We start from the raw sequence: 18,945 nt of genomic DNA, 5'->3' as shown, positions 1-18,945 counted from the left end.
ACGGCACAGTGAGAATCCACGAATCTTCAAAAACATTAGGAAGCATACTCTCAGTTCATTATCAGAGCAATAAGAAGTCGTGGATGACTCAAATATTGTTTGAGGATGCCTTAATCAACTGTTATGCGAGTAAAATAAAAAACTATTGTGTGAAAGAAAATGTAGAATTTAAAATTTTATTAATTCTAGATAATGCTAGAGGTCATCCGTCTTATAGTGGTGATCTTCAACAAGTTCACCAAACACTACTTCATTGATCCAATCAATGGATCAGCGAGTTCTTGCAGTGTTTAAGGCTTATTATCTAAGGAGAACTTTTCACAAGCCATTTCTGCTATTGAAGAAAATGACCAGACTCTGGTGCAATTCTGGAAAACATTCAATATTTATCACGCTATTAAAAATATTGCTGTGGCTTGGGACGAAGTGACCTCTCAGTGGCATATGGAAAAAGAGGTTTAAAAGGTTTGTGCATGATTTTGGAAGTTTGTAATAGTGGGCCTAGCAAACAACCTGAATCTCGAAGTGAATGATTAAGACATAATTCAACTCACAGAAAGTTCCCCTGAAGAGTTGACCAACAAAGAATTGGTCGAAATGGAGGAACAAGTGTTGCAGAAGAGGAAAAACGAGAAAAGAGAAACAGGAGAGGAAATTAAACAATTTACAGTGAAGGATCTTGCAGAAATGTTCTTTGTGGTTAGCGATGTTCTCAAAATGGCTGAAGACATGGACCCCAATGTTGAACGCTACTTAATAATAGAAACGAAAGTACATGATGCATTTGCTTGCTATGACAAATTTATGATGAAAAGAAGAAGAGAAATAAGCAAAGTACATTGGACATTTTCATCAAAAAAAAAAAAAAAAAGGTTACACCAGAAGAGCCACAGCCTTGTCCTTCACATAGGGAAGGTAATGAAGATGTGATTGTGGAGGAACATGTGGGTAATTACTCTCCTGTTTTATAGTGGCGGTAACACAGTACAGTTTTATAATAAGGTTTAAAAATTAAAATGACAGTATACTTATTACGGTTAAGTCCCTAACCCCTATAACTCTGTTGATTTAATGTATCGACTTACGTCCTGCCAGTTGGAACGGAACCCGGATCTAAGTCGAAGGATGACTGTACTTCTGTACTGTGAAACGAAGAACAAAATTGTGTGCATTATTTGTAACGAAAACAATTAGTGTCGCCAAAGAATATACTATAAAAAGGCACTACGATAAAATTCACAAAGAACAATATTCACGCGTTGAGGGTAAACTGAGAGAAGAAAAATTAAAAAGCACGAAGAATCACTTCAAAATCTACAAGTGTTGTCAAAAATTATGAAAGACAATGAATCAGCAGTGAGAGCCAGTTATGAAATCTATTATTTATTGGCAGAACATTATTCCAAACCTTTTAGTGACAGTTCCTTGGTTAAGGAGTGTATGATAAAAGCAGCCGAAAACGTCTGTCCCAAAAATTTAGGCATTTAGTGAAAGTATTTCGTGATATTTTGTCCAGAAACACTGTGATCGAAAGAATAACCGAAATGGCAGATAATGTGCATGACCAATTGCAGGAAATATCCGCAAACGTACAGTGCTTTTCAATTGCACTTGACGAAAGTTTCGATATTCACGACGTGGCTTAAGTTGCTCTGTTTCTTCAGGCTTGCAACGACAACATGAATATTACTGAAGAGTTCTTGGAAATTATTCCCATCCATGTAACCACTACAGGGGACGACCTTTATGATGCCGTGTGGTGCATTTTGGAAAAATACCAACTTCCTCTGAACAGGCTCGTATTTGTGACAACCAATGGTGCTCCAGCAATGACAGGCAAAAATAAAAGTTTTGTACCAGGACTTGCAGCAAAGTTAAAGAAATGTATCCAGACATTTCAAAACTGCAATCTTTCTACTGCATTCATCAGCAGGTCCCGTGCTCCAAAGTATTGGAAATAAGCAGTGTACTTGAGCATGTGACAAATACTGTGAACTTCATCCAATCAAGAGGCATCAATCACCGCCAGTTTGCACAATTTCTTAAAGACTTGGAGAGTGAATTTGAAGGGCTACATTATTACACAGAGATTCATTGGTTATCTTGTCATAAGGTTAGAAAAGCTATTTTCTACTTTTAGAGGAGATAAAATTGTTCCTAGAAATAAAAAATCATGATGTTGCATTTCTTAATAATCAGACATGGGTACAAGGTCTCCATTCTTGTTAATTACATGACATTTGAAATTTAAATGTCAAACTTCAGGGGAAAGATCAGTTAGCAACACACATGAAGTTTTAGGTGTAAATTGGTTTTGTTTCAAAATCATTTAAAAGACAATATTCTAAATTATTGTCGCACTTTGTAACAATATTGTCACAAACTAGAAAAGATTAAAGAAGAATTTGATAGGCGATTTAAAGATTTTAAGGAACAAGAAGTTTTTTCGCTTTTTACAAGTCATTTTTCCTTTAATTTCAAAAAAGCTCCTATTTGTTATTCCCTGGTCTGTCTTTTAATATCATTCAATAACATCAACTGTTATTTTGAGGATATATATTTGTTAAAAATAATTTCAAAAATGGGTTCAGGAAAACATAAAATTGCAGATGAAGGAAGAAGGTTTAATTATGAATGGAACAGCAAGTGCTTCTTTACTGAAAATGGGGATAAGCCCCTTTGTCTTATTTGTCATAAAAGTGTTGCTGTTATGAAAGAATAAAATATCAGACGTCATTATGAGAATGAACATGAAAGCCAATATAGTTCGCCCACCGATTAGAGATCCTTCGATACTTCTGCACATGTTAGAAAAAGGAGAATCCATTCCAATAATAGGGTAATCAGACCGTATTGTGGGATAAGTTGTTTATTATTACAGGTGGGAAAATTAACTTTTCTTTTATGATTATTGTAGTGAACTATGTTGCTTGTATAACAGTTGCAAAATTTTACCTATAAAGCACGTGATTTCGCGTGTTGGTGACCAATTCGAACGTCCTTCATTTCTTTCTCTGAACTATACAAGGATTTGTATAGTTCGGAGGACGAACTATACAAGGATTTGAACTGTGAACTTAAAAAAAATCAAATTAATAAAATAATAATAAAATAAAATAATAAAAGCTTCTTTGACTGCTTATCAAAACATATTTAAGAAGTAAAGTATTTATAATGAATCAGTTACTCATGCTAGTTATGTCATAGCAGAACTGGTTATGAAAGAAGAAAGGCCTTATACAGATTCAGAATTTATTAAACAATGTTTATTAGCTGTAACTGAACAAATATGCCCAGAAAAGAAGATGTTATTTCAAGATATTAGTTTATCTGCTGGTTTCATATCTCATACTTTAAATATTTCTGTATTTTTTAAGATTGATATAAGAAAAATTAATAACTTAAGTGTTTTTTTTTCACTCACTATTTTCTCTTAATTAAATGCTTGTGGCCCGATTATTAAAAATAAAAGTTGAATGTGGCCCACAAGTCTGAAAAGGTTGCCGATCCCCACCCTATACTATAAACAGCATGTTAAGTCCAGGTTACTTTATTGAAGATCTCTATGGCTCAAGAATGACCTCAAATTGGTTTTTTCATTCAAAGAGTGAAAAACAAGTAACAAAATTCAAAAAGTGACAAAAGACAGCCCTGAAAGAGAGAGAGATTAAAAATGACATGACTTAAGGAAAAAGTAAAAGTGGTAATGAAAGTAGTAGTAGTATGAGAGATACAACGAATGAAGTGTTGACCGTAATGAGGGAGATTACAGGGATACACATGAGGAAGCACGAGCTGGAACAAATGTAGAGAGATCTGGTGAGTGGTTCAAGCTGATAACAAAAAGAAAGAATGGTGAGAAAAGAGAAAGGAATGTTTGGCTAAGGGAGAAGCAAAAATTAAGGAGTTTTGTACAGCAATTCTATCATAGGTGTGATTGATGAGTGACTAAATTGTGCCTCCTGGGTGCAAAACTTAACAATGTTAGTGAGACTATTAGAGCACAAAAGGCTAAAGTGAAAGAGTTGATGGCTTTGGCTGGAACAAATGATTTGAAAGGAGAAAGTATGGTATGAAGGATGACATTGATGTGGAATTTGTAAAGCAAATTTGACAGATGAAAGGATTTGTATAGGAAGGATGATCTGCATCTGAATTGATTTGGTGTTCAGAGTCTGGAAAAAGAATGAAATGAAAGTGGATGTGCAAATTGAGTTAGCACAGGGATGACAGTGAGGTAGCTGAATGTAAAAAATGTACATAAAATGCCTAAATTAGTATTGCGGGTAACAGATCAGAATGAGATAGTTAGTATAAACTGTTAGGATAATAGTAGTAGGCCTAATGGGCTTTTGCACTTTATGTACACTAATGCCAGGAGCATTTAGTACATTGGTTAGTTCATCCTGCTCAAAGGCTATTGGCATTAGTGAGACATGGCTGACAGAAGATGACATAGTTAATAGGATAAAATGTTAAGGGTATAGTGCATTCAGGAATGAAAGAGAGAGAGAGAGAGAGAGAAAATAGGGGAGGGTAAATGGAATTTATGCAGTTACTAAAGAATAATTAACTGAGGCAGCAAGTAATGGAATGCACTAGGGATTTGAGAGTGCTAGATCTAGTAACTGCATCAGAGAATTTGTCCATGACTAATATAACATTGTATAACTAATCTCATTGTATAACTAATATAATATAACTAATCTCAGATGGTATGGTCACTTAAATAGAATGGGAGAGGAAAGATTAGCAAAACAAGTGTTCTCTGCCAGGTTGGCAGGAAAACGACCCAGAGGAAGACCAAGATATAGGTGGATTGATATGGTACAAAGTGCCTTAGACGATAGAAATATAAGATCTGATAATGTTGGAGTTTTGACAAGTAACAGACTGATTTGGAGGAAAATTGTAGATAGGAAGTTAGTAATGATGTAATTTTTCATGTAGTACTGTCATATCCTGTACACCCCTTGAGGGTACATGGCAGGAATTTGATGATGATGATAATATAACATTGTTGTATTAGTGAGAGTGATCATATGGTCTTCACCTGGGAGGTGGCTAAATATGTAGAAATTTCAGTTAAGAGGGGACATGTGGAATTACCAGACAAGTTGGTATGACATGTTTAGGATCAGTGCCATAGCATGTCAAACTGCAATGGTTGAGTGTGTTGATAGTGCACAGGAGGTGGTAAATGGGTGTTTGAGGAAAATAATAGCAGACTGCATACCTAGAGTCAGGAGAATATATCAAGTTGGAGAAGTTAAATAGATGAATACCATCATTATGCTGAAAAAATTGTGGAGAGAATTCAAGGTTAAAGGTGACCAGTGAGTACATGAGCAGTACAAAGCACAGAATGAAAGGAAATTAGAAGTGCAGGGCAAAGATCACGTTTAAGAGTCAAAGCTGTATAACTGAGAGGAGACCTCCACATAGCCTTTAAAGGAATGCGGAGAACTGATCAGGGCTTCTGACATAATGTCCAATCCTCACTTTCTCATGGAGCACCCTGTTTAGTATCTACCTGGATACTGAACGAATGAGGATGGGCTGGCAATTTGGGATTTAGCCAACCAAATTGTAATTCTTATTGGCTTAAGCCAAATTGCAAAATGATAGTACAACATGACAAAATTTCATGCCAGCTGGTGTGTCACCCGGTTAAACAAGGCCCCTGTTGTTTTCACCAGGGTACCAGAGTGAACAGCGAAAAGTCAGCTACTGGAACAAATCTGAAAAAAAACACCCCAACTCAATATCACCAGAGTTAAAGATCGGTATTAACGATATAAGAAGCCTGAATGGCAAAGAAATGGGGCTAGCTGAGGAATTAGATAAGTACCAGATCGACATAATAGGGGTGCTTGAAACAAAAAAGACAAAAACTGGTGAGATCTTTCTGAGCAATAAATACAAAACGTTATATTCAGGCAATGACAATCAAGAAAAAGAAGGAGTAGCCACTGTATTCAACACTCAATACGAAGCTAATCTTCTTGAATGGCAGACAGTCTCAAGTAGAATGATGTAGGCAAATATCAGAATGGAAAACTCAACAATAAGACTTAATTGTGCCTATGGTCCCACAGAAGGTTCTACTAAGGCAGAAGTGGAGGAATTTTTTTAAGAATTTAGAGAAAGAATCTGACACAATGAAAAAGGAAAAGTTGGTCCTTGTTGGGGATCTAAATACCAGAGTAGGAAATGATTATCACACCTACAAAAATATATTGGAAAAATTTGGAGAAAACAGCAAACCTAATAATAATGGCAAATATTTGTTGGATTTCTGATCAGGACATGGACTGGTTATTACTAACACCATGTTCCAACATAAAAATGTGCACAAATTCACATGGAGAGAAGAGGCAAGAAATAAGAGAAGTCTCATTGACTATGTTATTGTTGATAGAGATGTTTTCTCCCTTGTGCAGGACACCAGAGTGTACAGAGGATTTGAAATTGAAACTGATCATTATTTAGTCTTGAGCAGGATAAAATTGAATTTCATATTGAGAAGAATAACATGTAAGACAGTTTTGAAGTGAATAAAAGTTGAGCAGCTCTCAGATGTGAACTGTAGACTAAAATACGCAAAGATTATTGAAGAAAAAATGAAAGAATTTGAGAACAGGAACCAAACTTTAGAGATTTAGTGGCAAGCTTGATTAATTCAGCCAGAGAGGCATGTGGTGAGGTTGTCTGCAAGGATGGAAAAATGAGGACTCCATGGTGCACAGTTAAAGAGGCAGTGAAGGAAAAGAAGAAAGCATATCAAAAGTTCATGGCAAGTAAGTCGGCTTGTGCTCTTAGAGAATACAGAGACAAATGTAAGAAAGCTAAACACTGTGTAAAACTAGCTAAACAAAAGTCATGGGAGGACTTTGGAAAGAACATAGAAAATAAATATCAAGAAGGTGGCAAAATATTTTGGAGGTTCTTGAAGAAGCTTAGAAATGGAGGAAAGAGTACTGAAAAAGGAGTTAGAGATGATAAAGGTGACATGAAAACTGGAGAAAAAGATATATTCTTGAAGTATGGAGTAATTACTTCAAGAAATTGCTAAATGAAACAAGCAGTGATAGCACAGTGGTAAAAAATACTCAACAGGCATACAATCAGGAATATATATTGATACTTGAAGTAGAAAAAGCCATCAAAGGATTAAAATGTGGAAAGGCAGCAGGAGTAGATGATATTAGACTAGAAATGCTAAAGTATGGTGGTATAAAAGTCTTGCAGTGGCTACACTGCATAGTTCAGAAGGCCTGCACAGAGGAATGAATTCCCGATGATTGGAGTAGAGCTCTCATATTACCCATATATACAAAGGGAAATAAAACAATGTGAGAATTACAAAGGTATTTCCCTACTGAGTGTTCCTGGTAAGATATATACAAGTATACTTGAGAAACGTTTGAGAAGAATTCTACAATTCTTCTCAACCGTTCTCAATCAGCTTGTTCTTCACCAAGCTTCACAGCTTGGTGAAGAACAAGCTGGATTTAGACCAAATAGAGGCCGTCAGGATCAGATCTTCACTTTACGACAAATAGTGGAGAAATCATGGGGTTATAACAAAGATCTCTATTTGAGTTTTGAAGATCTGGAAAAGGCATAAGATAAGGTGCCAAGAGAGAAGCTATTCAATATGCTATAGTTATATGGTGTCAATGGGGCATTATATCAAGCAATACCTAGTCTTTATTTGAGTTATAAGTCAGCAGTTAGAATTGAAGGAAGTATAAGGAAGATGGTTTAATGTTAAATCTGGTGTGAGACAAGGATGTACATTATCCCCTCTGTTATTCATTATCTATATGGATTACATTATGAAGGAAAGTGGTATTAAACATGATATCAAAACTGGAGATGTTAATGTCAGCTCTTTGCTTCATGCGGAAGATGTTATACTTGTAAAGAAATCCGCTACAAGTCTGCAAAATTCCTTGACTAAATTGAATAACTGTCATAATAGATATGGTATGAAGGTCAGCAATAAAAAGACAAAGACAATGAAAATAGGCAGAATCGTTGAAAATGTCAACTGTGTTGTGAACGGAGAATCTGTGGAACAAGTAAAACATTTCAGCTACTTAGGCACGATTTTTAGTGAAGATGGTAAATTAAACATGGAAATAGACAACAGAATCAACAAAGCTGGTATGGTAGGCAGTCAATTGAATAAATTCATATGGAATAAGAGAGAAATTAGTTGGAACACTAAATTAGCTGTATACAAGACAGTGTTCAAACCAGTTTTAACTTATGGATCTGAGAGCTGGGTCAGAAGTAAAACATTTCACCAAAGACTAGAGACCGCAGATATGAGAGTGTTCAGAAGGATTAGAGACGTTAACAGGTGGCATCAATGACAATATCATATTAAAAACGAGGATATTAGGAAAGAACTTGACATTGTCAGCATCCAGGAATGCATTAGCAGAACTAATCTCAGGTGGTATGGTCACTTAAACAGAATGGGCGAGGAAAGATTAGCAAAACAAGTGTTTTCTGCCAGGTTGGCAGCAAAACGACCCAGAGGAAGACCAAGATATAGGTGGATGGATACGGTACAAATTGCCTTAGATGACAGAAATATAAGATCTGATAATATTGGAGTCTTGATAAGTAACAGACTGAGCTGGAGGAAAATTGTAGATAGGAAGTTAGTAATGATGTAAATTTTTCATGTAGTACTATCATATCCTGTACACCCCTTGAGGGTACATGGCAGGAATTTTATGATGATGATGATGATGATGATGAGGGCAAAGATCATTCCAGAGAGTTCTATGTGTATGTTGCAAGTAAAAGAAAGAATGTTTATGGCAGAATGATTTTACTGAATGCCAAGGGAGGTAACTGAACCAGGCAAAATAGCAGAATTACTAAGTAAACACACTGCAGGGGGGGTGCTTAAGGGTCAAAGCTGTATAACTGAGAGGAGACCTCCACATAGCCTTTAAAGGAATGCGGAGAATTGACCAGGGCTTCTGACCTAATGTCCAATCCTCACCTTCTCGTGGTGCACCCTGTTGGGTATCTACTTTGATACTGAACGAACGAGGATGGGCTGGCAATTTGGGATTTAGTCGACCAAATTGTATTCTTATTGGTTAAACCAAAATAAAAAAATGATGGTACAACATGACAAAATTTCATAACGGCTGGGGCGTCGCCCAGTTAAACATGGCACCCGTTGTTTTCGCCAGGGAACCAGGGCGAACAGCGAAAAGTCAGCTACTGGAACAAATCTGAAAACAAACCCCAACCCAACATCACCAGAGTTAAAGATCGGTACTATCAACGTAAGAAGCCTGAATGGCAAAGAAATTGAGCTAGCTGAGGAATTAGATAAGTGCCAGATCAACATAATAAGGGTTACTGAAATAAAAAAGACCAAAACTGGTGGGATCTTTCTGAGCAATAAATGCAAAATATTCAGGCAATGACAATCAAGAAAAAGAAGGCGTAGCCATAATATTCAACACAAAATATGAGACTAATCTTCTTGAATGTCAGTCAGTCTCAAGTAGAGTATAATGTGGGCAAATATGAGAATGAGGAACTGGACAATGAGACTTATTTGTGCCCATGGTCCCACAGAAGGTTCTACAAAGGTAGAAGTGGAGGAATTTTCTGACGCTTTAGAAAAAGCAACAGACACAATGAAAAAGGAAAAATTGGTCCTTGTTGGAGATCTAAATAGCAAAGTAGGAAATGATTGTGAGACATACAAAAATATTTTGGGAAAATTTGGAGAAAAGAGCAAAGCTAATAATAATGACAAATATCTGTTGGATTTCTGCTCAGGACATGGACTGGTTATTACTAACACCATGTTCCAACATAAAAATGTGCACAAATTCACATGGGGAGAAGAGGCTAGGAATAAGAAAAGTCTCATTGACTATGTTATTGTTGATAGTGATGTTTTCTGCCTGGTGCAGGACACCAGAGTGTACAGAGGATTTGAAATTGGAAGTGATCACTATTTAGTCTTGAGCAGGATAAAATTGGATTTCATATTGAGAAGAATAACATGTAAGAAAGTTTTAAAGCGAATAAAAGTTGAGCTGCTCTCAGATGTGAACTGTAGACTAAAATACAGAAAGATTATTAAAAAGAAAATGAAAGAGTTTGAGAACAGAATCAAACCTTGGAGATTCAGTGGCAGACTCTGAAGAAAACATTGATCGCTTCCGCCAGAGAGCATGTGGTGAGGTTGTGTGCAAGGATAAAAAAAATCAGAAATCCCTGGTGAACACAGGAAGTTAAAGAGGCAGTGAAGGAAAAGAAGAAAGCATATCAAAAGTTCCTGGCAAATAAGTCAGCTTTTACTCTTACAGAATACAGAGACAAATGTAAGAAAGCTAAACAGTGTGTAAAACTAGCTAAACAAAAGTCATGGGAGGACTTTGGCAAGAATATAGAAAATAAATATCAAGAAGGTGGCAAAATATTCTGGAGGTTGTTGAAGAAACTTAGGAATGGAGGAAAGAGTGCTGTAAAAGGAGTTAGAGATGATAAAGTTGACATGAAAACAGGAGAAAAAGATATCCTTGAAGTATGGAGTAATTACTTTGAAAAACTGCTAAACGAAACAAGCAGTGATGACAGCACAGTCATAAAGAACACTGACCAGGCATGCAGTCAGGAATACATATCCATACTTGAAGTAGAAGAAGCCAGCAAAGGCTTGAAATGTGGAAAGGCAGCAGGAGTAGATGATATTCGCCCAGAAATGCTGAAGTATGGTGGTATAAAAGTCTTACAATGGCTGCACTGCATAATTCAGAAAGCCTGGACAGAGGGACGAATTCCCGATGGTTGGAGTAGAACTCTCATAGTACCCATATATAAAAAGGGAAATAAAACTGAATGTGAGAATTACAGAGGTATTATTTCCCTACTGAGTGTTCCTGGCAAGATCTATGCAAGTATACTTGAGAAACGGTTGAGAAGAATTGTGGAAGAAAAGCTTGGTGAAGAACAAGCTGGATTCAGGCCAAACAGAGGCTGTCAGGATCAGATCTTCACTTTACGACAAATAGTCGAGAAAGCATGGGAATATAACAAAGATCTGTATTTAAGCTTTGTCAATTTGGAAAAGGCATATGATAAGGTGCCAATAGAGAAGCTATTCAATATGCTGCAGTTATATGGTGTCAATGGGGTATTATATCAAGCAATACTTAGTCTTTATTTGAGTTGTAAGTCAGCAGTTAGAATTGAAGGAAGTATAAGAAAGATTGGTTTAATGTTAAATCTGGTGTGAGACAAGGATGTACATTATCCCCTCTGTTATTCATTATCTATATGGATCACATTATGAAGGAAAGTGGTATTAAACCTGTTATATTAAAATTGGAGATGTTAATGTCAGCTCTTTGCTTTATGCGGATGACGTTATACTTCTAAATAAATCAACTACAAGTCTGCAAGATTCTCTGACTAAATTGAATAGCTGTTGTAATAGATATGGTATGAAGGTCAGCAATAAAAAGACAAAGACAATGAAAATAGGCAGAATCATTGAAAATGTCAACTGTGTTGTGAATGGAGAACCTGTGGAACAAGTAAAACATTTCAGCTACTTAGGCACGATTTTTACTGAAGATGGTAAATTAAATATTGACATAGACAACAGAATCAGCAAAGCTGGTATGGTGGGAAGTCAATTGAATAAATTCATATGGAATAAGAGAGAAATTAGTCGGAACACTAAATTAGCTATATACAATACAGTGTTCAAACCAATTTTAACTTATGGATCTGAGAGCTGGGTCAGAAGTAAAACACTTGACCAAAGACTAGAGACCGCAGATATGAGAGTCCTGAGAAAGATTAGAGGCGTGAACAGATGGCATCAATGGCAATATAATATTAAAAATGAGGATATTAGGAAAGAACTTGACATGGTCAGCATCCAGGAATGCATTAGCAGAGCTAATCTCAGGTGGAATGGTCACTTAAATAGAATGGGAGAGGAAAGATTAGCAAAACAAGTGTTCTCTGCCAGGTTGGCAGGAAAACGACCAAGATATAGGTGGATTGATACGGTACAAAGTGCCTTAGACGATAGAAATATAAGATCTGATAATGTTGGAGTCTTGACAAGTAACAGAGTGATTTGGAGGAAAATTGTAGATAGGAAGTTAGTAATGATGTAATTTTTTCATGTAGTACTGTCATATCCTGTACACCCCTTGAGGGTACATGGCAGGAATTTGATGATGATGACACACTGCAGGAGTATATCATCCAGGTGCAGACATTGCAGTAACAAGAGAGAGTCAAAGGCTTATATGAAAACTGAGGTAAATGAACTGGAGGTGCAAAGCATATTACAGAACCTTGATGTGAATACAGCTATGGGATTAGATGGTATACCAACTCGTGTTTTATGAGAAAGTGTTACGGAATTGGCAGAACCGGCCACACTGTTTAATCTAAATCTCGACTTTAGGTTAGTCCCTTTAGGGTGTGTGTGTGGGGGGAAAATAGATCCATTGCATAAAGGTTGCTCTAAGACTGATGTAACAAATAACTGACTGATCAGAATATCAAGGGTCTTAGTCAAGATACTGGAAAAGTTGGTCAAGAGAAAAATATAAGAATGAATAGATAGAAATGGGAATGTACACGAGAAAAGGCAACATGGTTTTGTTGCCAGTAACTTGCTCATGTTTTATTGTACAGTGACATTTGAGGTGGATAAAGGTAATTGGTTTATGGTGACTCAGCTGGATTTTGCAAAAGCTGTTGGCAGGATACCACATGTAATTCTAATCAGTAAATTGCAACACATGGGGATGGATATAAAGTTGACAAAGTGGATAAATATTAGAGAGTAGTTAGGAGTAGAGCACAGCAGAAGGCTTGTGACTAGTGGAATGTCACAGGGCTCTGTTCTTAGACACTAATATTTAATTTGTTTATTAACAATATAGAAAAACATCTCAGAGGAGCTATTCAGTTGTTTGCCGATGATGCAAAATTGGGTAGAGCAATAGTTAATACAGATGTTAAAATTTTGAAGGATGATTTGGATTGACTGGCAGTCTCGGCAAAGGAGAACGAACGTCAGTTTAATGTGGCAAAGTGTAAGGTTATAACATTTTGTGGAGAAAAGATTACCACCTGTGTATCACATTGATGATACTGTCAGGGGTGGCTCGAGTGGAACTGCAGAACCCCCAATTTTTCTCGATATATAAATATATTTATTAATTTATTTATATTTGCTTGTAATATTTAATTTTATCATCAACAATCCTATACAATTCTCTTATTTTGTATAAAAATAATAAAAATCCATCTTGTAGCACTTAGGAGGGCGAAGAACGCTAGCGGCAATGTGTTTACCACAGTGTCATATTGCTACGCGAACAAGCATGTGCACATCATAGTGAGATGCGAGCTATTAGCATAATGCAGCACTGTCCGTCGAGGAGTTCCACTGTTGTTTATATGCAGTTTGCGACAGTAGTAGAGCATTCGTAGTGCTTATTGTGTTTACTCTGTCTCTTTAAATATTTGGACATTACAATTAAAGACATAACATTTGTTATAGTTTTTATTTTAGAACATTATTGTGGTTATGATAATGGATTTTATTTTTAAGTAATTCTGAATTATACCAAACTGTATAATTTTATTGATAATAAACAATATTTTTTCATGTTTAATTTTTTTAAAAAATTTTACCACAATTTTGATATTTTATCCAAACACGTATACACTGTATTTACAGTGTGTATGCATATTTCGAAAGTTGCAGCACCCCCCACTGGATACTGTACTTCAGGAAATTGATGAAGCCAGACATTTGGGGATGTTAGTGGATAGGGAGTTAAAGTTTAGAGGGCATATTGCAAAAGTGGCTACAGCAGCTTATCGGATTACTTGGTTACTGAAGAATACCATGACGAGCAGACACAAGCAGAGCCTTGGTAAGATCTTCTCTTGACTATTGAATGCAGAGCTGATCACTTTAGTGTCTTGGGAATGAGAAGGAGGTGGAGAGGATACTTGAGGCGAGCGACCAAGATAGTATCAGGTCTATGGAATGAATCTTATGAGGACAGGTTGAAGATTTGTGGCTTACAGAAATAGGTTGGAACATGGAAAAGGGGATGATGTGATTGAGCCATACAAATTATTGAAGGATTTTTACGAGATTAACATGCTAACTACCACGGGGAGTTTGCAAGTCCGATCCTGGATGCCATGGTCTGTAAACTACTTTATTCAATAGTTGGTGTCCTGAAAGAAGTAGTACTTCCGTATGCCAACTATGAGTTATCTCATATCACCCCCTTCTACTGGTTCTACTTATTGCTGTGTATTATTTCATGCGGCTGCTTGTGCAAACTAGTGATTCTTGCAGAGCGTTAAGAGACATTTTTGCCCAATTCCTGAAGAAAAACCGGACTTATGTGTGGAAGAATGTTTCAAGAAATATCACCATAAAACTATTTTATATACCTTGTTTTTTGCTACTAGAAAACTTTTAGCTGAAAATTAATTTTTTAAAATTTTCTGAATAAATCCATTTTATTTACAACTTGTTTCATTTCCTGCCACTATCAAGGCTTTGAATGGACTTGCCACAGATGCTCAATACGTATAGTTAGCATGTATTTGCCACAAGAATGATTGTAGTTGGTGTCATAGATCATCTCAGCCACTATGAGATAACTTGTAGTTGGCAGTCAATGCGTTAATACAGAGGAAATTTTCAGAACAGCTCTGGTGGTGCGAGAACTAGGAGGGCCAATCTTAAAAACTAAGCAAGAGTTAGCTGGGGTGTCAGGTATCAGAACAAGATTTTGTGCTTCAAGAGTGGTGAATGAGTGGAATAGGTTACCAGAGTCTGTTGTGTGCCATGACTGTGAATGAGATCAAAGCAGAGTACAATGAATATTGCACAAATATTAGATAGTGCTTGGCATGATGTTTAGAGCCTCTCTCAATCAGTCTAAGGACTCCATTGAGTAGCCCATAATAATAAGGAGTTGCTGCCAATGTTATCACATGACCATGCTATGAAGTCAACTTTATTATGGTAACTGCATCCTCTTAGTTCATTTGTAAATGGAAAAAATCGAGTTTGTGGGAAGGATAAACCTAGTCTTTTCACATTAGATGGGAAAATCACTTCACTTGTAAAACCCCAGTTCACTTGTCACTGGCAGATTCAAATCCAGGTTTTCAAACTTAAGCAAATGGCACATCATTATGGAAACTATTCACATATACAAAGAATGGTACATCCTTTTACATAGAGTGAAAACAAGCAAATGGAATTAATGTTCACTTAGTATTCTCAAAAAGGCACACAGAAGTGTCTTGGCTGATTTAGGAGCATTTGTTTTTCAAATTTCGTTAGCATATTCCACCTGTTTTCTTCAATTTTCAGAAAACAGGAGGGGAAAAAACTCCAAAATAATAACTTTTGACTGTGTGCACAAAAATTTTCTTTCAAAGGCACTAACAATTACAATAAAAATATTTAAGCCTTCTTGCCTTGCTATCAGTGACATCTTCACTTCTAAAGCTAATCGTATCTAGAGTAGATCCTTTTGAAGTGATGGCTCGTAGATGTGAATCCCGAACTGCAAATTTTTCTTCTAAAAATAAAACAGCCTGCTTGGCAAGATTTCCAACTCGGTGAGGAGAAGAATGAGTGTCATCTCGACAGCCACGGGTTAAGCCATCTAGTTCATTGATAACTGAAAATATATAAAAATACTATTTCTTCAAATATTCGGACAGTATGTTGACTTTCTGAAGGAATTAATTTAAAATTAAGATATATACATTCAAAACAATACTAATCTATTCCAAATGACACTGTTAACATGTTTATTAATTTAATTATAATGGCTTGACAAATAGGCATTTCCTTTGGCCATGGCAAGTAGCTGCAGAAGACTAGACAGAATATATATTATTTATTTATCTCATAAAAATATCTTTTTAACATTAGTACCTGACCAGACCAGTAGTACACCCCCAGAGATGGTGTACTACTGGTCAGTTAATGGAAATCCTATTGACTTATTGAGAAATGTCATTAAAAAAATAAGGGATCTGGGGGAAAGTATATATTGTGTTTACACGACGAATAGGATTTTGTATAATTTGTCAAACTCTGATAAATTATTATTATTGTCCTGCTACTAGGAAATTGAAAGCTATCAAAGTGGTAATGACATGCACTGCACAGAAATATACCACTGCAAATCATTGAAATAATCAAAGTTATATATACATTAAAAATATTATTATTATACAGTATTTCCATGGAGTCAGGAGATTCATCGTGGGAGACAAAAAACTAACTATTATACACACAAAAAAACCTATCATACCTACCTTAAACTCATTCACTGTGGGAACTCAACTAATTCTGGCAATTCATTCCACTCATTCACCACTCTCCATGCAAAAAAATATGATCTGCACACTCCTACTAACCACACTTACACAACTTTCATAGATTGCTCCCAGTTCTCTGACTACTTGTCATACATAGAAAATTTTCCTTTGCATCAATTTTAAAAATCCCCTTTAATATCTTAAAACTTTCTATCATATCCTCTCTTTTCCACCTAACAACTAAACTTTGTAAACCCACAAACCTTCAAACCTATCCTCATAGGAAACATTCTACAGACCTGTCACCATCTTGGTCACTTGTCTCTGAATCTTCACTGCTACTTCCTGGTCCCCCCAAGAAACCTAATCTGTGCACATTAGTCAAGATGCAGCAAAATCATAGCCTTATAAGGGGAGGGAGGAAGCGAGAGAGAGAGAGATAACTTCCCTGTCTTTACTTGTTAACTTGTTCTTCGATCTTCAAGTAATCATTTGAGCCATTTTACTGCAATATGCCTTCTGAACTTCAATTCTCTGCTCAATGGTGAACAGAGAATTGAACATCAATTCTCTGTTCACCATTATCCCCAAGTCCGTAGTCTTTTCAATTTCCTGCAAAATAGTACCATCAATATGACACACAGTATGCAACTTTTCAAACTGAAGTGCATAACCTTACATTGTGCAATGTTAAATTGACAATCATTACCTTTTGCCAACAATTCCAATTTATTTAAATCATCCTGCAGGATATCAACATCACCTTTATCTACTATTGCTCTCCCTAATTCTCCATCATTAGCAAACAACTGAATATCCCCTCTTAAATATTTCCCTATATAATTGATATACAAATTAAAGCATAATAGCCCTAGTACAGAACCCTGAGGTACTCCACTAGTCACCCTCATTCTCCTAGATTCCACCGCACCATATACTACTCTGTAGTGTCATCTGTCAGACCCGCCACCCTCGATCCATGCTACTAGCTTCACATCAATTCCCATTTGCTCCTATGTAATAGTTTTCCCATGTGGTATCCTGTCAAATTCCTTGGCCAAGTACAGCAGTATCATGGTGTAGCCATTACCTTTATCCAACTCTGCTGTCACTATTATAAAATGTGAATAAATTACTAAGACAGGACATACCTTTACAAAGTCATACTGCCTACTATAGAGTATTGCATCCCTAGCCACCCAATGTTGGATTTTACCTTCAACTAACTTTTTCAATACTTTAACAACCACTCCTGATATATTAATTGGTCTGTAGTTTGCTACCTCTGTCTTGAAGCCACCCTCTTTCCACTCCCCAGGAACCCCGCCAGAGCTGAGATTGAACAACTTCATCACAGTCAATGCCAATGAATGTATAAGTTATCAGAAAACAAATATACAAAAAATTCCTATAAGCAAAGAGATTGGACAAAGTGATTCTTTAAGTCCATGTTTATTTAACATAATCATGGGCAAAATAATAACAAATTTAAGAAACAGAAATTAAATGGAAGAAAAATTAAAAAAGAAAATTTAAATTTGACTGGATATGCTGATGATGTAACATTTCTTTCAAAAAAATGAAGCTCTCCAAAAGTTATTCAAACTCCAACAGGTACGAAGCATCCTTTCCTTTAGTGTTAACATGGTGATCAGCATTAATTTCAGACAAATTATGAAGATTACAATCTTTTTTATTAAAAAAAAAAATATTAAGGTCATCATCTTGGAGTATACACACATATATATATAGATGAGCTATATTACATTTCACATAGTATGTTAAAGAGAAAATTATTTGATCAACAGTTATTCAACTGGCCTGACCTCTAGGGAAAAAAATAAAATAAAATAATACATCAAAGCTATATTCTGTTTATGACAACATCAGAGAAAAACATTTTTTTTCACATAGTTCTGTTACAGCAAAAGTGACGTCCTGATTTAACGAGAATTGTTATATTAGATTTAAGATCCTGGATTACCTATAGTCCTATTTATAATTAACTCTTAGGGAGAAAGGTTATGTGGGTAGAATATGTGCCTTACATGTTCTTGAGAGTTTTAGACCATCATTATTGTTAAGATTAGGATGGTCGATAAGAATTTCACAGACCTCCTTAAATTTACATTCATACCATGTTTTGATATGATGTAAACAACAGATTCTTTTCCAGTCAATTCTATGTAAAGTATTCAGGGCATGATCAGCAAGGCCAGCTTGAACAGTTATTAAATTTAATGTAGCATGTTCCTTTTTTTCTGATAGGAAATGTGCATCCTGTTTCCCCTATATAGGGTAAATTACAGGTTCACTGAATACGGTTACTCCAGGATGGGCCAGCGGAGGAAGTGGATCCTTCCTCCGCTGGATGAGTTAAGTAAGTTCTTTAATCTTGCAGGAGGTTTAAAGGTGGCTTTAAGGTTGTATTTCTGTGGTATTCTGTTTATTTTTATTTTATTACTACAAGAGTTTTATTGTAGTCTAGTTTATTTCTGTTTTTAAGTGGGGTCTTGTGAAGAATTTGTTGATAGTATTTTGGCTGTA

At 36.0% G+C, this 18,945-nt stretch overlaps 1 protein-coding gene across 1 annotated transcript in view; it reads right to left on the bottom strand.

Moving 5' to 3' along the window:
• LOC150109990 (telomerase-binding protein EST1A-like) overlaps positions 1–18,945 on the bottom strand; it is a 478,068-nt gene that overhangs the window by 53,530 nt on the left and 405,593 nt on the right. The window contains exon 17 of the mRNA XM_090390470.1: positions 15,544–15,749. Coding sequence (XP_090246596.1) covers positions 15,544–15,749 — 206 coding nt within the window. The remainder of the gene's footprint in view (positions 1–15,543; positions 15,750–18,945) is intronic.

Source organism: Typopeltis vanoorti, chromosome 1, assembly GCF_054136105.1.
Source record: "Typopeltis vanoorti isolate ZY-2024b chromosome 1, IOZ_Tvanoo_1.0, whole genome shotgun sequence".
Lineage (NCBI taxonomy): Eukaryota > Metazoa > Arthropoda > Arachnida > Uropygi > Thelyphonidae > Typopeltis > Typopeltis vanoorti.
The sequence above is the reverse complement of the archived record's forward strand: the minus strand, read 5'-3'. Positions and strand labels throughout refer to the sequence as shown.